The sequence below is a fragment of the Mustela erminea genome, chromosome 1, assembly GCF_009829155.1.
Source record: "Mustela erminea isolate mMusErm1 chromosome 1, mMusErm1.Pri, whole genome shotgun sequence".
Taxonomy (NCBI): Eukaryota; Metazoa; Chordata; class Mammalia; order Carnivora; family Mustelidae; genus Mustela; species Mustela erminea.
Window position 1 is genome coordinate 174775020 of NC_045614.1, and position 20332 is coordinate 174795351.

Here is a 20332-nt window from a genome sequence, read left to right on the forward strand (position 1 = left end):
TTCCTTGAATGTGCTCTTGTCTGGGGCCAAGTGGTTGGAAAACAGAATAAAAGGAATGAGCATTTGCCACAACTTCTTAGGACCATAAGGACTCACTGTAGAGGATGGTTTCTCCTTTTCAGAATTTTAGCTATCAGTTACCCACTGCCACTGTTGCTACTGTTGAGTACTTGAGATTGGGGGTTCATGCACAACAAGGGGTAGAAAACAATTAGTATTTCCTTAACTTTTGCTGATTGTTAGCAAACTCCTTTCCCACTCTGAGCTGGAATTTCTCCTGGAGCTATGTCTGCACAGATGCTTAGTTCTGGGTTTTAAGCTGCTTTAAGCCAAAGTAGTGGGGACACCACAGGGGAAAAAAATGGGCATAGTCACTGTTGGATGGTGGCACATTAAATTCCAGTCTTCTTCAGTCTTTCCACTACTATTTACTTCTCAGTCCTCAAGTAGCTGCCCATGCATTCAAATAGCTGGTCTATGCAGGTTTTACCATTGCATTCAAAGGGTGGACATGGTGGAGTGTGCTTACTCCAAGTTACCCAGACCTAGAACTTCCAAGGTAGCTTTCTTAGAAAAATAAAATAAAACTATTTATTTTAGAGAGGGAGAAACAAAGTGAGCACCCACGAACAGGGGTAGGGGCTGAGGGAAATTGAGAGAGAATCTCAAGCAGACTCCTTGCTGAGTACGGAGCCCCATTCAGGGCTTGACCTCATGACCTCAGCTGAAACAAGAGCTGGATGCTCAACTGACTGAGCCACCCAGGCGGTCCCTTCCAAGGTCACGTTTGATCAACTGACTATCACTACGCTTGAGGGTGGCTTTTATGTTCTTCAAAATCCTAGGGTTTTGGGATGTGTTCTTAAAAAATCTTGTCCTGCTATGCATAAATAAAATTATTCATAGTATAGGGGTTTTAAATGTAAAAAGGGTAAGTTATATTTTGTGAATGTATAAATTAAACTTACTGAATTAGCAGATAGTATTTAAGACATTAATGATCTAGCATCTAAAAATATATTAAAACTCTATCAAATAAATAATAAGGTTTCCAGAAATGACAAGAGCAGATATATCACATTTAAGAGTTATAAAAACAAATAACAACATTTTTTTTAAAAACCCTAAAAAATGGTAAGAATAACATTTGCAAGATAGATCTACGAATCTGCCCAAGAAAGCCCAAGGAAAAAAGTTAATGATCACTGGTGAGTGAAGTGTGAGCATACACACACACACACACACACACACACACACACAGAGTACACTAAGGCTAAGAGAGAGCTTGAATGTACAATTGGCTTTAACTGCCAACATTAATGATTTCATTTAACTGGAAGAAGCATAAACCCATTTCAGTTTACTACATTAAGGTATTCCATAAAATACCTGGAAGAATTTATATACTTTTCCAAAAGAGAATGAGAAAGAGAGAGAGAGAGAGACTAACTTAGGGCCTCATACTTTATGGACGGATATATGTTATATCACCAGTCACATGGCAAAAATTTAGAAGATGGAGGGATAACCACGAAGTTTATAATCAAGAACATATTTTTAGCTATAGTTGTTACTCGTGATCACTTAACTTAAAATGCATATCCACGGGGTGCCTGGGTGGCTCAGTCGGTTAAGTTTCCAACTCTTGATTTCAGCTCAGGTCATAATTTCATGGGTCCAGAAATCGAGCCCCACATGGAGCTCCCTGCTTGGTGGGGAGTCGGCTTGAGATTCTCTCCCTCCATCTGCCCCTCCCCCATCTTGTGCTCTCACTAAAAATACATAAATCTTTTTTAAAAAACACATATCTACAAACTGAATCATAAATGTTCCCAAATTTTACCATATGTATTTCAAGACTATCAATACTACTTATCATTTATGTCAAAATATACTGGTAAAAGTAATAGGGAAATCTGGAAAGTCAAAGCATGTGCTTAGGGATAACCTGTGTGTGTGGTTATACTTTAAAATATTAATGTGTGCAGGGGTGCCTGGATGGCTCAGGGGGTTGTGTCTGACTCTTGGTTTTGGCTCAGGTCGTGATCTCAGCATGATAAGACTGAACTCCACATGAGCCTCCGTGCTCAGCATGGAGTCCACTTAGGACTGTCTCTCCCTTTCCCTTCGCCCCTTCCTCACAATATATGCACTCTCTCTAATAAATAAATAATTCTTTAAAATTTAACATGTCTGATGTTTCAGAATCTGCCCAATGTGTTGCTACTCATTTAAAGAAAAGGAAGGAAAAACACTTCAGAAGGCTGGGACATCAGTTTTACCAGGGGAGAAAAAAAGATTTCAAAGAGCATTACTTTGTAGGCATCTGAATCTAATTTTTCATACTTAATATAATTATTTAAGAAAGAAGTGATTTAAAAATTGTTCTATTCCATTTTAGAAAATCTTTAGCTTTTGACAAACCTCATAGAGGTTAAGAACATACATTCTGGAGCCGGATTGTCTAGACTCAAAATCCAGAGTCCTGCTTATTTGCACTGTAACAGGGGTCAACCATTTTTACGTAAAGCCCCAGAGTATAAATAGTTTTATGCATTACAGACCACATTACAGTATCTATTGCTCTTTTTTTCTTAATTAATCCTTTAAAAATATAAAATTATTAGTTCAAGGGCTATACAGAACCAGATTGGTAGTTTGCTGACACCTGATCTATGTAACAGAGATGAGAACACCTATTTCATAAGATTGTCAAGAGGATTAAATGAATTAATATATGTAAAGTTCTTAGAAAGTTCCTGGCACATACTAAAAGCTATAAAAATGCTTATTACTACTACTACATATCTAACCAAATTTTGTTTTCAAAATACCTACTATTCCTCTATGACTTGTATGTAGCATTACTTGGTGACTTCAAATTTGGAGAAAGATTTAATTTGTCCCTCTTGGTTTACTCTAAATCACCAGAAAAAGTTTAGCACTGTACATTGATGAAACTCCAAGTGTGGCATTAAAATTGAGTGATCAGAAGGAAGAGTCAGTAATGGTCCCGAGGAAGTCCCTTGTAAATCCCAGCAGAAGCATCCTTAATGAGAAAGATTCACTATGAATATAATAACTAAGTTACCTAAAACATTCAATTAAACACAATAACCAATTTTCTATTACTGTAGTATTTCCCCCCAGCCACAGAAATGGACAAACCTATTTTAAATCCATTTAAGTGAACATTTAACCTGCTTTATTTATTTTTAATCTAAAAAGTAAGAGAATAATCAAAAAGCAGAAAATATTCATAGTTAAAATGCTACAGCATTTTAACACACCACAGTTACATGTAGGAGCTATCTGCCTTAAGTATTCCCAAGAGTAACTGCATATATTTATGGAAATCACAACGTGTTATGCCAAGAATTCTAAAGAAAAAAAACCAAAAAACAACTTAAGCAATCAAAAAATAATTCACAGTTTTTAGCAGACAACCTATAAATGAAAAACAAATTTATATAAAACTGAACTCTTTCGTGATTTACAAGGCATGGGCTGAATAGGGCCACATATAAATACTTAAGTACAATACATACAGTAAGTTTTGAACATTTTATGAAGTGTTTATATTGAAATATAGAACTTAATGAATTAAAATTGCAACAGAGTGATGTCTAAACATGAAAAAACACTTGCTTGAGTTTTAATGAAATAAATTTTAATTGTATACCATGTTAAATACAAATGCAATAACCTCAGCTTATCCACACTTTTATGGCATCCTATAGTCCAATGTGCTTCTACATAATCTTCACATGAAAATGTACAGCAGAATAGATGTTAATAGAGCATAAACTAGATTTGGAGATCATGGAAACTTTTCTCTCTCCTAAATATTTGCACAGGTATGAGTTACAGCAGTTTGTGCAGTACTCATTAATTTAGTATCAGTGTAGTTTTAAAAAGTATTTTTATTACTCATTTATATCCGGAGTTGAAAATCTGAAGTATTCAGAGACTTAAAAGAAGAAACAATCAAAAACAAAACAAAATAGTAGTCACTTTTCTCTGACTTTCCCATCCCCATCCTGGTCTCCCACCCCAATGAGAGCCTTTTCAATCCTTTTCGCTATCCTTGTGGCAGATAGCTCTGTATTTCTATTATCTGTAATACTCTTGTCTCTTGAATTCATCTATCTTAAACAGATGGTTTGGTTCCAAATCATAGCACCAGCATTTACTAGTGCCATTTAGCAAGTAATTTTTTCAGGTCTCTGTTTCCTTGTCTATGAAATAATAAAACCTACCTACCACACAAGGTTATTGCGACAATTAAATAATGCAAAATCCAGTATGTGTAGTAATATCTAGCTCAAAATATAGTGTTCATATAGTGATAGCTATTATTACTATTGTGAAAGCTATTATATATTGTTCATATGGTGATAGCTATTATTATTATTGTGATAGCTATTATATATTGTTCATATAGTGATAGTTATTATTATTGAAGTATTACAATCATTCTGGTGGATAAGGATTTGAACTCTAATATACTCATCCTCCTAAACTATTCTCCTATCCTCCAGAACAATAGAATATAAGTATTTTGTTAAACTACATTCAGTGTTTTCAGGTCCCTTTTATATTTGAGGCAACTCTAGATTAATGAGAATCTCACTTTGTATCCTCATCAAAACAGAGGCCTGTAAGCTAGCTAAAATGCTGGGCTATACAAATATTCTGGATAACTTTTAATTTATCAGATTCCAAACCACTGGGATTTTTGGCCTAAGAGAAACTGAATTACAGAACTTTACTTTTAAAACTATTTCAATTCAAATCTCTATGGCATATACAACCAGTACCACAGTTACAGTAATGTACCTAGTATTACTCACTTATCTTTTGCCTCCTTTTTAATTTTTATTTTCTTTAAATATTTTGTGTATTTGAGAGAAAAGGGCAGGAGCTGAAGGCAGTAGCTCAACTGACTGAGCCACCCAGGTGCCCCTTGCCTCCTGTTTTTATCATTTTCACAGCTAAGGACATGGTAAGATGTTTTCCACATTGTATATTACAGTTGTTCTTTATATGTAGTGTTTTTCAGGATTGACACCCTTGCTCTATATACTGTTTTCTAGTGGTTAATTTAAAATGAAAGCTTCTACTCAGAGATCACAATTTTAAGTGGTCTCTAATTAAGTTTTGAGAACTAACACAATTTGCATAGAGAAGATACCTGAGATGTGTCTAAAATTCTAAACAACATTTTTTTTATCAGTTTATGCTCACGAAAAATACAGTTTGGTGAGTCACAATTTATTTTAAGAAAGTGCTATAGTAATTGGAGGCATTTTAAAGAAATAAGAAGTCAGTTAAAGTAATTATTTAAGAATCATTAGTTCATTTGCATACCTCTTAATCTTAAAATCCAAGATAGTCATGTAGCCAAAAATAAAATGATACTATGTTTGAAAAGGTTCTCAAAATCACCCTCATTAATTTTAAGTTCTCTATGGATAAAGAATATGTCTTGATTTATTTACCTTGTATCACCATTGCCTGGGACAATATCGGACTAGTATAGGTACAGAGAGGTTCAATACACATTCATTGGATAAATAAATTCAGCTTCATTTAGTCTCAGAAAACTTACAAATGCTTGACAGTAAAACACTAAATATTACATTAACACAGCATTATTCTTTTCAGTGTAAACAAAGTACACTAGTTTGTACATTGTATATTAAGTTTATTGATAGTGACATATAGTAAAAATTTTATGTATATATTAATTACCCATGGTCCCTTATAAATATTTAAAGTTCTTTTTCCAAACACAATCATACTGCAAAGTCATACCATAAACTAAACTTTGTAAGACAATTTGAAAAAGATGCATTAAACATACTATAAATCATGATGAGATATTGAGGTGGCTTATAACTCTCAGTTTAAACATTCTAATTACAATCAAATGTAGACTTTTACTAAGAAGTTGATAATTCTGGAGAAGGAGCCCTTCTGAGGAATGATTTAGTTTTAATAAAATTAATGGTCAGATTAGCATACCTGAAGTCCTATGTTCTTAAAAAGTTCATTCAGAGTCCATAAATGCAAGCAGAAGATTATGAAGTATTCCTAGATGCACAAACATCTTTTAAAAAATATGAAGTATTCAGTGTGCCTTAAGATACATTCCTTGAATTGAAAACTGTTGAGGTTTCCAAATACTATCTTTTCATGTCTTCACAGCCTGGATCTGATCTGATAACAAAAACCAAACAAAAAATTATCAGTCTCCACAGGCAAAATCCATTTTCTAAAGTAATCCAAGAAAAATCTACAAAAACACTGTGGAAGCCTATGCACACAACTGTTTGTTTAAAGCACAAACACACTGTAGCTTTTGATTCTGTCATTGTACATGCACACAGTTAAGAGCCAACTAGTTCTCCAAGGCTTTTATGAAAAATAGCAATCCCTTGGCTCATCTCCTCTTTCTTAGGCAACCATTTCTAACCCCTTTTAGGAGATTTACCTCTGTATCTCTAAGTAATACACTTTTTTAAAAAATTACTTTTTGAAATATCAGTTCCTTCAGTGTAGTATGAGGCTTCAGTTCTCACTGTGCTGCCCTGCAACCGTTATGCATCCAGCACTCCTATTCTTCTACCACAGTAATCTAGACATGTGATGAATCTACATGCTACTCACAACTGAGACAGGTTGTATCTCCCTCCCTGTTATTCTTCCTTTCTTCTACATTTTGTTTTCCCTGTTTTAGTAAGTGTGCCTTATTCTCTAGTCTTGTCTTAGTTTTTCAAGATACTTGACACTAATTCATTGCCACTAGTCTCACACTGTTTAAACCTTTATTACTATGAAGCACATTACATAGCCTATGAATTCCACTTTCTTGAAGAACTCTCCATTAGAGAGTGTCTTCCAAAACTCTCTAATGTGGACCAGTTGTTCTCCATGTTTGCCCAGCCATCTTCATAAGGGATCTCTCATTACCATTCTAGGATTTCATTATCTTTCATGATCATCCTGAGGATCCTTCACACAGGCTCTTATGCTGGTTTTCCTGTTTCGTGGTCTCTTATTTTCACCTCTTGGTTTATTCCCTTGTCTTTTAAGAGTATACCTCCCAATGGCTACTTTAGTAAAAGGTATAGAAAGTACATTCTTGAGACTGTGCATGGCTGAAGATGTTTTAGTTCTACAGTCACAATAAACTGGCACTGCCTGCGCATATAATTCCATTATTTTCTTCTTGGACTTTTCCATGGCCCAATTATCTTACAGCTTCCAAATGTTGATTAGAAATATAATGCTATTTCTGCTCCCTTATCCTTAACATGAAACTTATTTTCTTCCCAGGAAGCCTGTAAAATCTTCCATTGTCTTCAGTGTTGAAATTAAATAATGGTGAGCCCTGGTGTGGGAATGTTTTCATTCACTGCACTGGGCTCTCAAGAGGCCTTTCAACTAAATCCATCATTCAGTTCTGGAAAATACTGTTTGGTGATTTACTTGGTAAATTTTTTCCCTTCTATTTTCTCTTCGCTCATTCTAAAATTTGTATTATTTGGATATTGGGGCCCTCTCTTTCTTTTCTTTCCAATTTTACCTTTTTGCTCTACTTTCTTGAGAGAATGCCTTTATCTTTTTACTGAGTTTTCAATTTCTTCTGTTCTATTATTTTCTAAGAACATCCCCCCCCGCCATTGGTCCTTTCCAAGTAGTATCCCTGGTCATATTCATGAAAGTAATACCTTTTCTTATCTCTTTGAGGATACCCCAATAGTTTGTTTTGTTGTTGTTTTTTTTTTAATATTCTCCCTAAATAAATACTACTTCCTCTATAACCCACTTTTTTGGTATGTTGATGTTCCATTATTTTTAATGTTTTGGTCTTCAAATACCTGATGATCCTTTGCCATCTTCTCATAAGTCTGAATGAACACTATAAAGCTGACCAAAATTTCAATATGTATGTGAGGCCTATAAAATATGATCTTTATTCTAGTGTAGCTAGCTACACCATTTTCTCAGGAATCTTTGTTGTTAATAGCTTTAGATCTTTTCTCTCGCTGGTCTGATTCCTCAAAGATGACTTTCTATATACTGCCTACTGACAGTGTCTTCTTGGAGACGTAGGAAAAGGTGGAAGATGATTACACTATGTGGTGTAAAAACTTTCAGTTATTCTTCATTTTCAGATCAGCACTGCCACACACAGTTGTGCTTGGTATTCCCCAGTCTGGAGATACTCTCTCTCCAAGAATGAACCTCCAATCTTTCTGGGGGGCAAGAAAGTGTAACTCTCTTATTTTTTCAGCCCCATCTCATCCTTCTTTCCACCTTTCATCAATATCTGAGACTTTGAGAGGATCTGCAATGTGAAGTAGGATGCTTTCCAGCTTTCCTCAGTGCTAGTTTAGAATTCACCGTCCTCAGGTCTCTTAAATCATCCAACATTCATCAGACATCCAGCTTCTAAAATTTGGTTGCCATTTTTGTCATTTTTTTTTTTTTTTGTCCCTGTAGGGTTATGTCTTTAAACCAAAGGCCCCCCCTTTAAGTTAGATTTGAGAAGAGGATGAAACCAAGCGTGTGTTCAGTCCTTTATCTTCGATTGGAATGCCCATATGCATATAAAAGTCTTATTTTAAAATCTTGGAAACATTAACTTTTCTCAGATAAAGTGATAAAATTAGTATGTTTCACTAGTCATGTGGAAATATTTCTTTTCATAAATATCTCATTTGAGGGGTGCCTGGGTGGCTCAGTGGGTTAAAGCCTCTGCCTTCAGCTTAGGTCATGGTCCCAGGGTTCTGGGATCGAGCCCCGCATTGGGCTCTCTGCTTGGCAGGGAGTCTGCTTCCCCCACTCCTCTCTGCCTGCTTCTCTGCCTACTTGTGATCTCTGTCTGTCAAATAAATAAATAAAATCTTTAAAATAAATCTCATTTGAAAGTTTCAGAGCTAGAAAACAACTTATGCCTCTGCAATGGTTTCTGTGTAGTCCTTGGTAGTTTTAAAAGACATTTCATAGTCTACCCAGGGGTTCTTGTCTTTGGGTTATAAGATATAGGTAATTATTGAAAATCCTTTCAAAAGAGAAGGGGATCATGACATAATATATGTCATTTAATATTTTACTCAAAAATTTTCAACATTAAAATAGTAAGATTAAACTGGTCCAAAATGAACCAGAGACTTTCTTGTTTATCATACTAGGAAATTTCATAATTCTGGAAGCAAAATGAAGAGATACAAATTCAGAATATCTTTCATAGCTAAATTTACATAAAAATCAGTGACTAATAAATTAAGTTACAGGCATGGATTAGTCTCCTATATTTACTGCTACCTAATTTGCAAAATGAGTTTTTACCTCTTTTTAAATCCAGAGAGACAGTCTGGAGAATCAAAATGTAAACTATTTATTACATAGGAAAGATGAACAAAGGATCTCCTATTCAAAACCAAGCTGATAACATCTATGTACTAAGTTTCCTCCTCTCCTAAATAGAGAGCACTTAGGTAGAAGGTGAATTTAACATTTACTGGGTTTTTTTCTTATCTGAGACACTTTAACACAGTGTTTTATTTAATCCATACAATTTCTGACATCTTATTTTTTATTTGTATAGGTGATGAAAATTATCTTCAAAAGAAAATAACAGACAATTGTTAATAGAAAGTAGTAGAATAAATCTGCTAGACTCAAAAGCTCAAATATTTTTTATTGCTATTCTATATTCCCTACATAAGATAGGGAAACAGTTCACGGAAAACTGCTCTAAAAGTTACATAAAATATGGTAACACAAAGGCTCAAAAATATTTCCAATAGTGTATCCTCCTTACAAAAGGGGAAGTAAGATACAAAGATAATAAATCAGACAAATCAAAGACACAAAAATTAGTAATAAGACCAGAGTTGGCAAGTGGAACTGTGATGTTAGATCGTTACTGACACCTAGTGGCCATGTTATTACAGACAAAATATACCAACAAAAAAAGGAAGCGAGAACTACAATTTATCAACCTATTTTCAGTAGGTACTATATTTTTATGAGCAACAGTAGGGTTTTATCCATGCTATATCTTCACTGTGAGCAATAAGGACTGGGAAAATAAATCAAGGCTGAACATATGCTTCTGATCTTCTGTAGAACATTGCTCCTTAACCTGTTTTATGGAGAATAAGTCCCATAAAAGCATCAGAAGTGTAAACCAGTTCTTTATCACCATTAAAGGTTCTCAATTATGTTTTACTTAATTGTAAAGTATGACTATAACATTCTTTATAGTTTAACGGTAAATGTCATGATGTCTACACAAAAACAACAACAAAAAAACAGTCTGTGCAGTTTATGAAAATACCACACATAACACATAAAAATATTTATCAGTTATACATTTAATACTCTGAACCAAAGAGATAGTATGTCTCTTTATGCATGGTCAAGCAGGCTATTCTTAGATTCACCAGGATATGCATAAGAGAACGCAAAATTACATATATAACTAGCATTAAAAGGTCAGTGTAGAAGAAATTAAACTTATAGCCACAAGACTACAAGTAGAATTAATAATATTTTGTTATTTATCCTTGTTCAGGGCTGGGAGATTCTTGATAGGAATGATCCCCAGTTCTGCTCACAAATGGACATTTTTCAGCCTGACTCATGTCCTGTAATAAAAGAACCCACAGGACTTGGTTTCTTTCACATCTATGGCTCTGTGTGGGTCACTGTTTGAATCCATTCTTATGGTTATAAACAATGTAATCTTAGAGGAAATGATACATCTTAATTTATTCCTTGATAATGGTAAAATACTGTACCAATCAATGATAGCTATTTTAGATAACAAAACTGAAATATACAAAACATCAGTAGAACACTGGTATCTACAATACTAAATGAGTGTTAAAATTTGTGTAAACATGTATAAATGGAACTATACAGAGTTCAGCATGATTCTTAGGAGATATATGCCATTCAAACTTATTTTTAATTATTGACAGTTAAGGCCTGGAATTTGTCCCAAACTTCAAATGTGCTTCTGTCACTAGATCTGACAGAAATCTGTTGCCATAAATTTAAATTTTCTAGAGTTGCCATGTATATTGATTGTAAAGATGCAAATTATTTATTTAAATAAACCCTTCAGAAAAATGTAATAGAAGTAAATGTAGCCTGTTACAAGAAGAACAGAGTCTTACCAAACTTATGTAATTTACTATGATTGCCATGGAAGAAAGAATATTTACTGGGACCTTTTGAATTCTGGAGGATTCAGGTAGATAAAAAAGTTAAACGCTTTAATTTTTTTTATTATTATTTCTGTTCTTGTAACAGGACACCATTGGAAATACTGGTTATTTTATCAAGGCTTTGACTGGAATATCATATTTGAGAGACAGACCTAGACTCAGATATGACCAAACGGCTTTGAGGAACTAAGGCTGACTTCACAAAACATGGCGCATAAAGCCCTTTGGAAATACCTTGCTTACAGAGTTCCCAGCAGCATCACCAGGTGAGCAAAGAATGTCACTTCTGGGAAGTACACCTTGTGAAGAGGAATCCGCCTAAACCTACAGGAATTGCAGGCATGTCTGATGGCAAGTACTTGACTTGGCTTCTGGCCAGGAGAGGCTACTTATGTAAATAATTTGGCCAAGTTTATTAAAATTGGACTTGTTTTGTAGACAAATTCATCTTGATTTGGCTATCTCTGGAAATGAGGGTTATTTTAGAGAGAAAAATTATGTGTCAATAACCCACCTCTACAGATCTTAAATCCTAGTTTTGATTGTTCTTAAATGTTGTTTGCTTAAGCTAGACAACTTGAGGTAAATTGCAGAGATATAGTTTTTATATATTTACTATACAACAGCTCATATACAGATAATCTTATTGCTTGTTATGCTGTGGGAATAATATGAGGACCTCCATGTGCACATTATTACTTAAACAACTGGAAAATGGGATTAATCCCCGAACAACTGTATAACTCAAATGTCATCTTGACCAATTTCCTTATTTAAAGAAAATGAAAACTTTTTTAAAAGCTGGAGCCCACTCCATGAGGTTAATTACAGACTTGTGGAGATAATGGATGACCCCACTTTCTCTACGATTGAACTGGATGATGCACTCGGGGATGTACTTGCCCTAATCTCTTGAGACAAGTCTCTCACTTGACAGTGATTCCTTGTAATTAGGATACTGTTAAGGCTGGACCTCAAAGAAAGAGGGCTTCTTAATGGTTTTATTCCTTAGTCATATTTGTCCTAGGAACTACCTCTATTAATGTAAAATTACAACTAGAGACTTTAGCCAAGCATACAGTGACCATCTTTAAGCCTGACATGGCAGTCACCAACAAATTCAAAAGTTGGCCCTCTAAAACTGAATAGCCCTTGATATCTTAACACCAGTTAAAGGATGCCCAAAATTATATGACTAGGCCCTAACAAAACCCATTGACTATGTATTTCTAACTTGTGTCCCAGGCTGGATAGGTTGCCTTACTTTGGGTTTCCCCTGAATGCACAGACACATTATTAAAATTATTACCAACCCAGCCAATCTTCCAAATTTAAAACAACAGTGGACACATTTTGTGTTACATTGGTATGACCACCTAGCATCCATCTTTGTTCCCTCTTTGAGACTGGAGGATGTTTTGCACATGGAAGCTCTTAATTAGTACATGGTCAAAGCCCTAAAGGACACTCACAATAGCATTTCTCCATTAAATACTGAAGTAACACATATGCATGAACCAGTTTTACAATATAGAATGGCATTAGATGTTTTCACTGCTACATTAAGGTGAAACTTGTGCTAAAATAAAAAACAAAATGCTGTTTATATATTCCAGATTACCACAAAAATAAATCTGGGTTTCTAAATGAATGGATACTCAAATTAGCACTTTAAATGATCTCTCTTTCCTTTAGTGATTGCTTTACAGTCCTGAACTAGAGGAAAATTATCAAAGGTCAACTATCAAAGCTCTTTTATTCTGATTTCTCTTTCTCATTATAATATTAATCTTATTCTGCCATTTCTGGTGTCACCCTGCCTAGTGTCAACTTCACTGCCTAACTTCCAGCTGACATGAACCTCCATGAGATGATCCTTTCTACTCATGGAGGTTCATATATGTTGACCACATTGGATTCAGCTGCCTCCCCCTTTTGTATCTCCTTTATCTGCTCCATAACTGACCAATACTGACCCATAAATAGGGACATCTCCACACCCCATTCAGCAGGAAGAACTTAAAGAAGATGAGACCTTCCATCTTCAACATATTTAAGGATCAAAACTGTTCATGGGGAAAATGATGAGAGAGCAGAAGGCTTGCTTAAGACAAAGCATAAGCAGACACCCTGCCATCTGCCCTCCACCACACTCCTCCATAGGCTATGTGACACATTCTTCCAGGAAGCTCCTAACTATCTTAATGTTAATGCCTTGCTAGAGGGAGAAACAACCTTAACTGGACAAAGGCAAGGCCTCCCTTATCTTGTAGGTCTTCTTTAGCATATGAAAGTTCTTTCTAAAACCTCCCATTTCCCCTATTTCTCCCCACCTCACAGTATATAATCAATTGCTTCTCACAACCCCAGTATAGGTCTTTTCTGCCCATTGGTCCTGTCCTGTCCATTGGTCCTGTCCTGTCCAAAAAAACAAAACAAAACAAAAACCCCCAAAAACAAGAAAATAAAACAAAAACCAAGTAACAAAACAAACAACAACAACAAAATACATGTAGTAAGGTATTGGATACTTACTCGATTGTTTTTTCTGACAGCAGAAATAAATGGAAATGAGAAAGGCAATGATACAGTAAAAATGAAATGTAAAAAGGGAAAGAAAAATATGGATAGAATGGGAATAAAGGCTGAAGATGCACGGTATTTTGTGATGTACCTTGAAGCCAGTCTACACCTTCTTGCAATCCTTCTCCTTTTATGGCATCACTAGCACTGAAATAAAATCCATAAGAAACATATCCATTTCATTACTTCATAAAACCATAATAATAATTACAATTTTGCTATATGGCAAATTAATATAGTCTAATAACCTATATTTGAGCAAAACTGGTAAGTGCTGAAACTGAATATAAACAGGAAAAAGTCTGAGTGCTCAGAAAAGACATGAGAAATTTATTCATGATTTATAATAGACATTTGGAAAAGTGTTATCACTAAAAAGTTATTATTCTACTTTGCCCAGCTCCAGTGGCTCAATAACATTTATCCATTAGAAATGCTTGACTTAGGTTGTAATTTAGGCACACGACGGAGTGACTTTATTTGAAATGGAATTTTATATCTATAAGGTATAAACCTGTAATTATAACTTTGGTAAACTGGGAGAATAAAAAAAAAAATATCAGATTTCAATCATATCCTTATATCTAATGGCTTCAGGAACCTGGACAGGTTATTCAACTGTCTGCCTTTATTTGTAGCATCTATAAAATGGTGTTGAATAAACTAAAATAATAAAATGCAGAGGATTTTTATACTATCAGATGTCTTTCAAAGACATAGACTGATAGCAATTAGTATAAATAATTGGATTTTCTCAATGATTAGGGCTCCTTTAAGTGTGTACATAGTTACCTGAATAATTAATTTGATTCTAATCAAAACAGAAATTACTCTCAAGGAATTAGATTATGAATATGACTTATCATAGAATTATTTTAAAATAGAAAGACAGAAATCAACAGCATGTGATATATAATTATTCAAAGTAAATTATAGATTATCCATATCAGCAGCAAAACATTAGTAACTGCAATGCTTAAATCAAGAAAGATCAATGTATTGATTTTTATCACACACTTATAGTCCCAAGCAAGACTAAGGTCTCAACCAAACAAGTAATAAAATGGAAAAACTTGTTCCCTTTACTGGTGGCATTAGTGCCATACTAAAAACCCTGCATCTTTTCCTAATAATTCCCAAATGTTTGAATTCTACCTTTCCCTTTGAATACATCATCAGACCTGTAACTAGAATAAATGCCAAAGTCTTTACCATGTCCTACTAGGACTTGTGTGATATGGCCTATGGCTATTTCTCAATGGCCTCATCTCCAACAACTTCCCCATAGATCTCCCTCCTCAAGCCAGCATGCACTTTTTGCTATTCCTGGAACACACAAGGTACATTCTCATCTAGGAGCCTTTTCACTTGGCTGGCCTCTCTGTCCGGCAAGCTATTCCTCCAAACTTTTGCATGAATTTCTCTCTGACTTCAGTTAGATTTCACAGAGGGAGCACCTCTCATTCTTTCTCTTATTGTCCTACTCTACTCTTCTTCATCCTTCCAGCTGATATTTTATGTATCTATTTATCTGATTTGTTACCTGTTGCCCTCATAAGAGAGTAAATAAGCAAATATGTATATACATATTGTGCCAGGGACTTTGTCAAAGAACTTTTTTAAAAAAAAATTAACAAAATCAGAGCCTAAAAATCAGAGTTATATATATATACTATATATATATACTATATATTTAGTACAATGATTAAAAATAAAGCACAAAAGTATTCATTTCTCTATAATCTTTATTGTCCAGTAAATTTACTTGCACTTAAGGCAAGAGAGATAGAATATTTTATATGGGGGCTCCTGGGTGGCTCAGTGGGTTGAAGCCTCCGCCTTCGGCTCAGGTCATGATCCCAGGGTCCTGGGATCAAGCCCCACATAGGGCTCTCTGCTCAGCAAGGAGACTGCTTCCTCCTCTCTCTCTGCCTGCCTCTCTGCCTACTTGTGATCTCTATCAAATAAAAATCTTAAAAAAAGAAAAGAATATTTTATATGCACACCGAGTGTTACCTTTATTCCTAAAACTGGAAAAGAAAAATAAGTGTATTTTCAATTTTATACATGCTTTAAAAAATAACAAAAAATTAAAAAACAAGCTTAACAAATGAAACACTAGAAATTAGTGAGATACTATTTGAATAGTCAAAATTATAAACAACTTTCAAAGAAATACTTGGCATTCTTCTATAAGTTATACAGAAAACATAGGAACCTGGCAATGTAATACTACACATCCTTATAGCATGAGGACATTACCTTTTCTCTCACTGAGAAGTATTTAGATGTCACAACTGAATAAAGAAATCTGTTAAAATCCAACTGCTGATGATTTTAAGTAGAAAGAGATTTTTTTCCACTTGCAAAATTAATTTCTATTTCAAAATTAAAAATAGGACTGCATCTTTTACTATAAATTAGACCTATAGTTTTTAATGTTGTACTTTCTATCAAAACAATGCTTAGTACAATGCAAAAATTAAAAACTAGTCTACTTTGAGCATTACTAATTTAGGTATGATTTAGAGAGAAACACAAAGGTTCACCTTAAGATACTTCTCTACCTAAAATCCCTCCTTTCTTTACCAACCAAGTAACACAGAACCACAATTCTAAATCAAAAGACATTTCATAAAACTGACTCTTCTGATTCCAAAGTAAGGATGATTTTACTCAAGATAGGTATATAGGGTTTCACTCCTGGGTAAAGGAGCTGGTGGCCCTGAGTACTGAAGCTTTTCAAGGGCTTTCTCAGGCTCTCACCTAAAAGTTCTTTTTTGAGCTCTAGAATCTCCTTGTTCCGTGTTCTTTTTCTCTTCTAAGGGTAGTATACTTTTCTGCCTCTTTGTTAGGGCTTTCTCCATAATTACCTTCTTTTAAAAAAGGGAGAACTGGCAAGAGAAGGACATCTTGTAGCAGAGGGAGTAGGTGGGTGGATAGAAAGAAGCTTAAATTAATATAAGGTAGGCACTAAAATACTATCTAATATATAACTTCTGGTTATCCTTATTGGAATATTTTGGCAGAAAGGCACACCAGAGTTAAATATATCCATAAGACACTGCTTTCCAAATAAACATGTATAATAATTTCAGATGCTAAACACTGAAGAGTTCAACTGTATTAGTATATCCAAATGAAATTAATATTTACATTTCTATATAATCATACACACCAGTGTTTGTTGTGTACATGATAAGTACCTCGTACTATTAACATTCTAGAGGTTAAGGAGTGAACGAAACTGATAAAATGCCCGCTCTCATGGAACTAATGCAGTAGTACAGGAAGACAGACTATAAAGCAAGCAAAACCCAAAGAGGACATGGCAAGAGAAATATAAAGCAAAGCATATAAAAAAATGAGAGACGGGGGGTAAGGTATAATATTTTGGAGGGTTATGAGGAGAGGTTTCCTGAAGGAAGTACAACAGCAAGCCAGGAAAATCACTTTGGAGACTGATTCAGACAAAGGGACTAACAAATGCAAAAGTCCTGAGATGGGACTGTGGTTGCTGGATTCAATATGCAGAAGGAATTTAGTGGGCTTGAAACTGGGTAAGTGGGCTAGATCTTTTAAAGAGTTGTTTCTATTTCATATCCTCAGAAAGATTTGAATTTTTTTTTTGTTCTTTTTTTTTAAAGATTTATTTATTTAAGTAAACTTTACGCCCACTGTGGGGCTGAAACTCGCAACTCTGGGGTCCATAGCTGCATGCTCTGACTGAGCCAGCCAAGCAGGCCAAGATTGGAAAAAATTTTAACAGTAATATATTCATGAATACCTGCACTGCTACAATTCTAATACAACTAAATCCTTGGCTTACATCCTATCATGTTAGGTGTCTTACTCATAAGCTTAGCAAAGAACTGAAGCTCGGAGATTTTTTTTAGAATGCTGTAATGAAGAGTAAGTATAAAACATTACCAAATATGCCATGGTTTATCTTTGATGTTCTCTAAACACAGCAGCTGAGACACTTTTACAGACGTCACTGCATCTCTAAGATCCATTTTGTTTGCAAAAAATAAGATTGGTATTCGGCGGTGCTTAATATCTAAAAGACAAAGTAAGACTATCATCACCCTTTCAGCTTTTTGGTCATTTCCCTAAATTCTTCAAATTGAAATTCACTAAAACTATTTTCCAACCACTTCTTTCTGTACCACATATACACAAACATTTAAAGACATATACTGTTAAGAACGTATCTGAATGACAGGAGAATTAACAAAATACTTTTTCTTAAGACTATCCACCTCCTGGGACGCCTGGGTGGCTCAGTCTGTTAAGTGTCTGACTTTGGCTCAGGTCATGATCCCAGAGTCCTGGGACAAATTCCCTCATCTGGCTCCCTGTTGAGGGAGCAGCTCTGCTGCTTCACTCTCTCTCTGACAAAAAAAAAAAAAAAAAAAAAAAAAAAAAGACGACACCTGCCCTCTGGTTGGAGCTTTAAAACAAAGGTGAGTGTGGTGGGAGTTGGGGCTCAGTAAGCAGTTACTGAGAAGTATCTACAAAGGGATCAAATATTTAGTTTTGTTTTTTCTGTCAACAGAAAGGAGTCAAACTTCAAAATGAAAGTAGAAGGGAGACAAACTAGATCTTGATTTTAAATTTAGGCACTCGTTAGAAGTGACAAACTAGATATTTTAACAAGATATTTTAGTTTGTTATAACTCTGGAAAAATATTTCGTTGTTTTGAATAGTTAATTCATTTAAATAGTTCAAAATTCAGATGACACAAAATGGTATACAGTAAAAGAATTTCCCTCCTACCTGTTCCAGGCCATCCACTAGTTCTCTCTAAAAGTGTTAACGTATATCACCTATCACCTGGCATCTTTTTAGAAATATTTTCAAACACTTATTATATATTATTCTTTATACAAATAGTAGCAGACTATTCAGTTTGATATCTCCTGCTTTTCACTTACTTTCATATTTTGGAGCTTGTCCCATACCAGTACATAAAGAGCAGTTTCTTCACTATTTTAACAGTTGTAGAATATTCTTCCTGTTAGTACTATGTACCATAATTTGTTTAATCAGTACCCAGTGAGATATACTTGTATTATTGCCAATATTTAAAACTATAAAAAATGCTGAAATGAATAAAAGTGTACACCGTAATTTTGTACATGGGCAGTATGTCTGGTAGGGTAAATTTGGGAAGTAGAGTTGCTAGTTAAAGGATATGTAAATTGTTGGGGCACCTAGGTGGCTCAGTGGGTTAAGCCCCTGCCTTCGGCTCAGGTCATGATCTCAGGGTCCTGGGATCAAGCCCCACATCCGGCTCTCTGCTCAGCAGGGAACCTGCTTCCCTTCCTCTCTCTCTGCCTGCTTCTCTGCCTACTTGTGATCTCAGTCAAATAAATAAATAAAAATCTTTTTTAAAAAAAAAAGATACGTAATTTGCTATTTTGTAGTGATTACTGCAAGGCCTTCCTTTAAAAATGTATCAATTTATGTATCAACAATAATGTGTAAGAATGAACATTTCCAGTACCCTTGCCAAGAGTGTTATCAAACCTATTGATCTTTTTATGATGGTGGATAGGTAAAAAGTATTATCAGAATGTTTACTTTGTTTTGAAAAAGGTCAAGAATTTTTGTATATATTCAAAAGATGGTTCTATTTCTTTTTTTAATGAACTATCTTACCCAAGCTTTTTCCCATTTTTTTTTTAAAAGATTTTATTTTTTTGAGAGAGAATGAGAAGGAAAGCATGAATGGGGCTGAGAGGCAGAGAGAGAGAAGCGGACTTCCCTCTGAGCTGGGAACCTGACTCCAGGATCCATCCAAGGACCCTGGGATCAGGACCTAAGCTGAAGGCAGACTCTTAACTGACTAAACCACTCAAGAGCCACTCTCCATTTTTCAATTAAGTCTCTCTCTCTCTCTCTTTTTAAAATTTTATTTATTTGACAGGAAAAGGAAACACAAGCAGGCGAAGTGACAAGCACAGGGAGAGGGAGAAGCAGGCTCCCCGCTGAGCAGAGAGCCTGATCCAGGACCCTGGGATCCTGAACAGAGCCAAGGGCAGCCGCTTAACTGACAGAGCCACCCAGGTACCCCTAAGTTTTTATTTTCTTAGGATTTGTAGGAACACCATAAGTAATAAGGAAAAAAGTCCTGTAGCTCTGATATGAACTGCAAATAACCCACTTGCTTGTCATTTGCCTTTGACTGCTCATGGTTTGTTTTGTAATTAAAAACTTTTTATGTAGTCAAATTCATCAATCTTTTAGGATTCTGGGTTCTGTGTTATAGTTGGAAAGGCCTCCTCTTGCCCCAGAATGATTTTAAACTTCTCCCATAGTTTCTTCTACTGCTGCATTGGTGTGATTTTTACATTTAAATATTTAGTCCAGCTAAAATTTACCCTGAAACAGAGAATGTCAGAATGGGTAAAAAAGCCACACATAATCATACAATGTTTATAAGAAACACACTTTAAACATAAGGACACAAACAAGCCAAGAGGAACTGGATAAA

At 35.0% G+C, this 20332-nt stretch overlaps 1 protein-coding gene across 7 annotated transcripts in view; it reads right to left on the minus strand.

Moving 5' to 3' along the window:
- Window positions 1–2788: 2788 nt before the first annotated feature.
- Window positions 2789–20332, minus strand: part of ARL6 (ADP ribosylation factor like GTPase 6) — a 42421-nt gene continuing 24877 nt past the window's right edge. Inside the window, exons 6-10 of one of the 7 annotated variants that reach the window (XR_004287627.1) lie at window positions 17763–17892; window positions 13924–13979; window positions 13785–13797; window positions 6028–6222; window positions 2789–3049 (exon numbers count right to left, since the gene is read on the minus strand). Coding sequence is in view for 6 of the 7 variants with exons in the window: in XM_032351562.1 (XP_032207453.1) it covers window positions 10078–10159; window positions 13785–13797; window positions 13924–13979; window positions 17763–17892 (281 nt within the window). In the remaining variant the exon portion in view is untranslated. The other 6 variants (XM_032351568.1, XM_032351562.1, XM_032351582.1 and 3 more) reach the window with 6 other exon arrangements.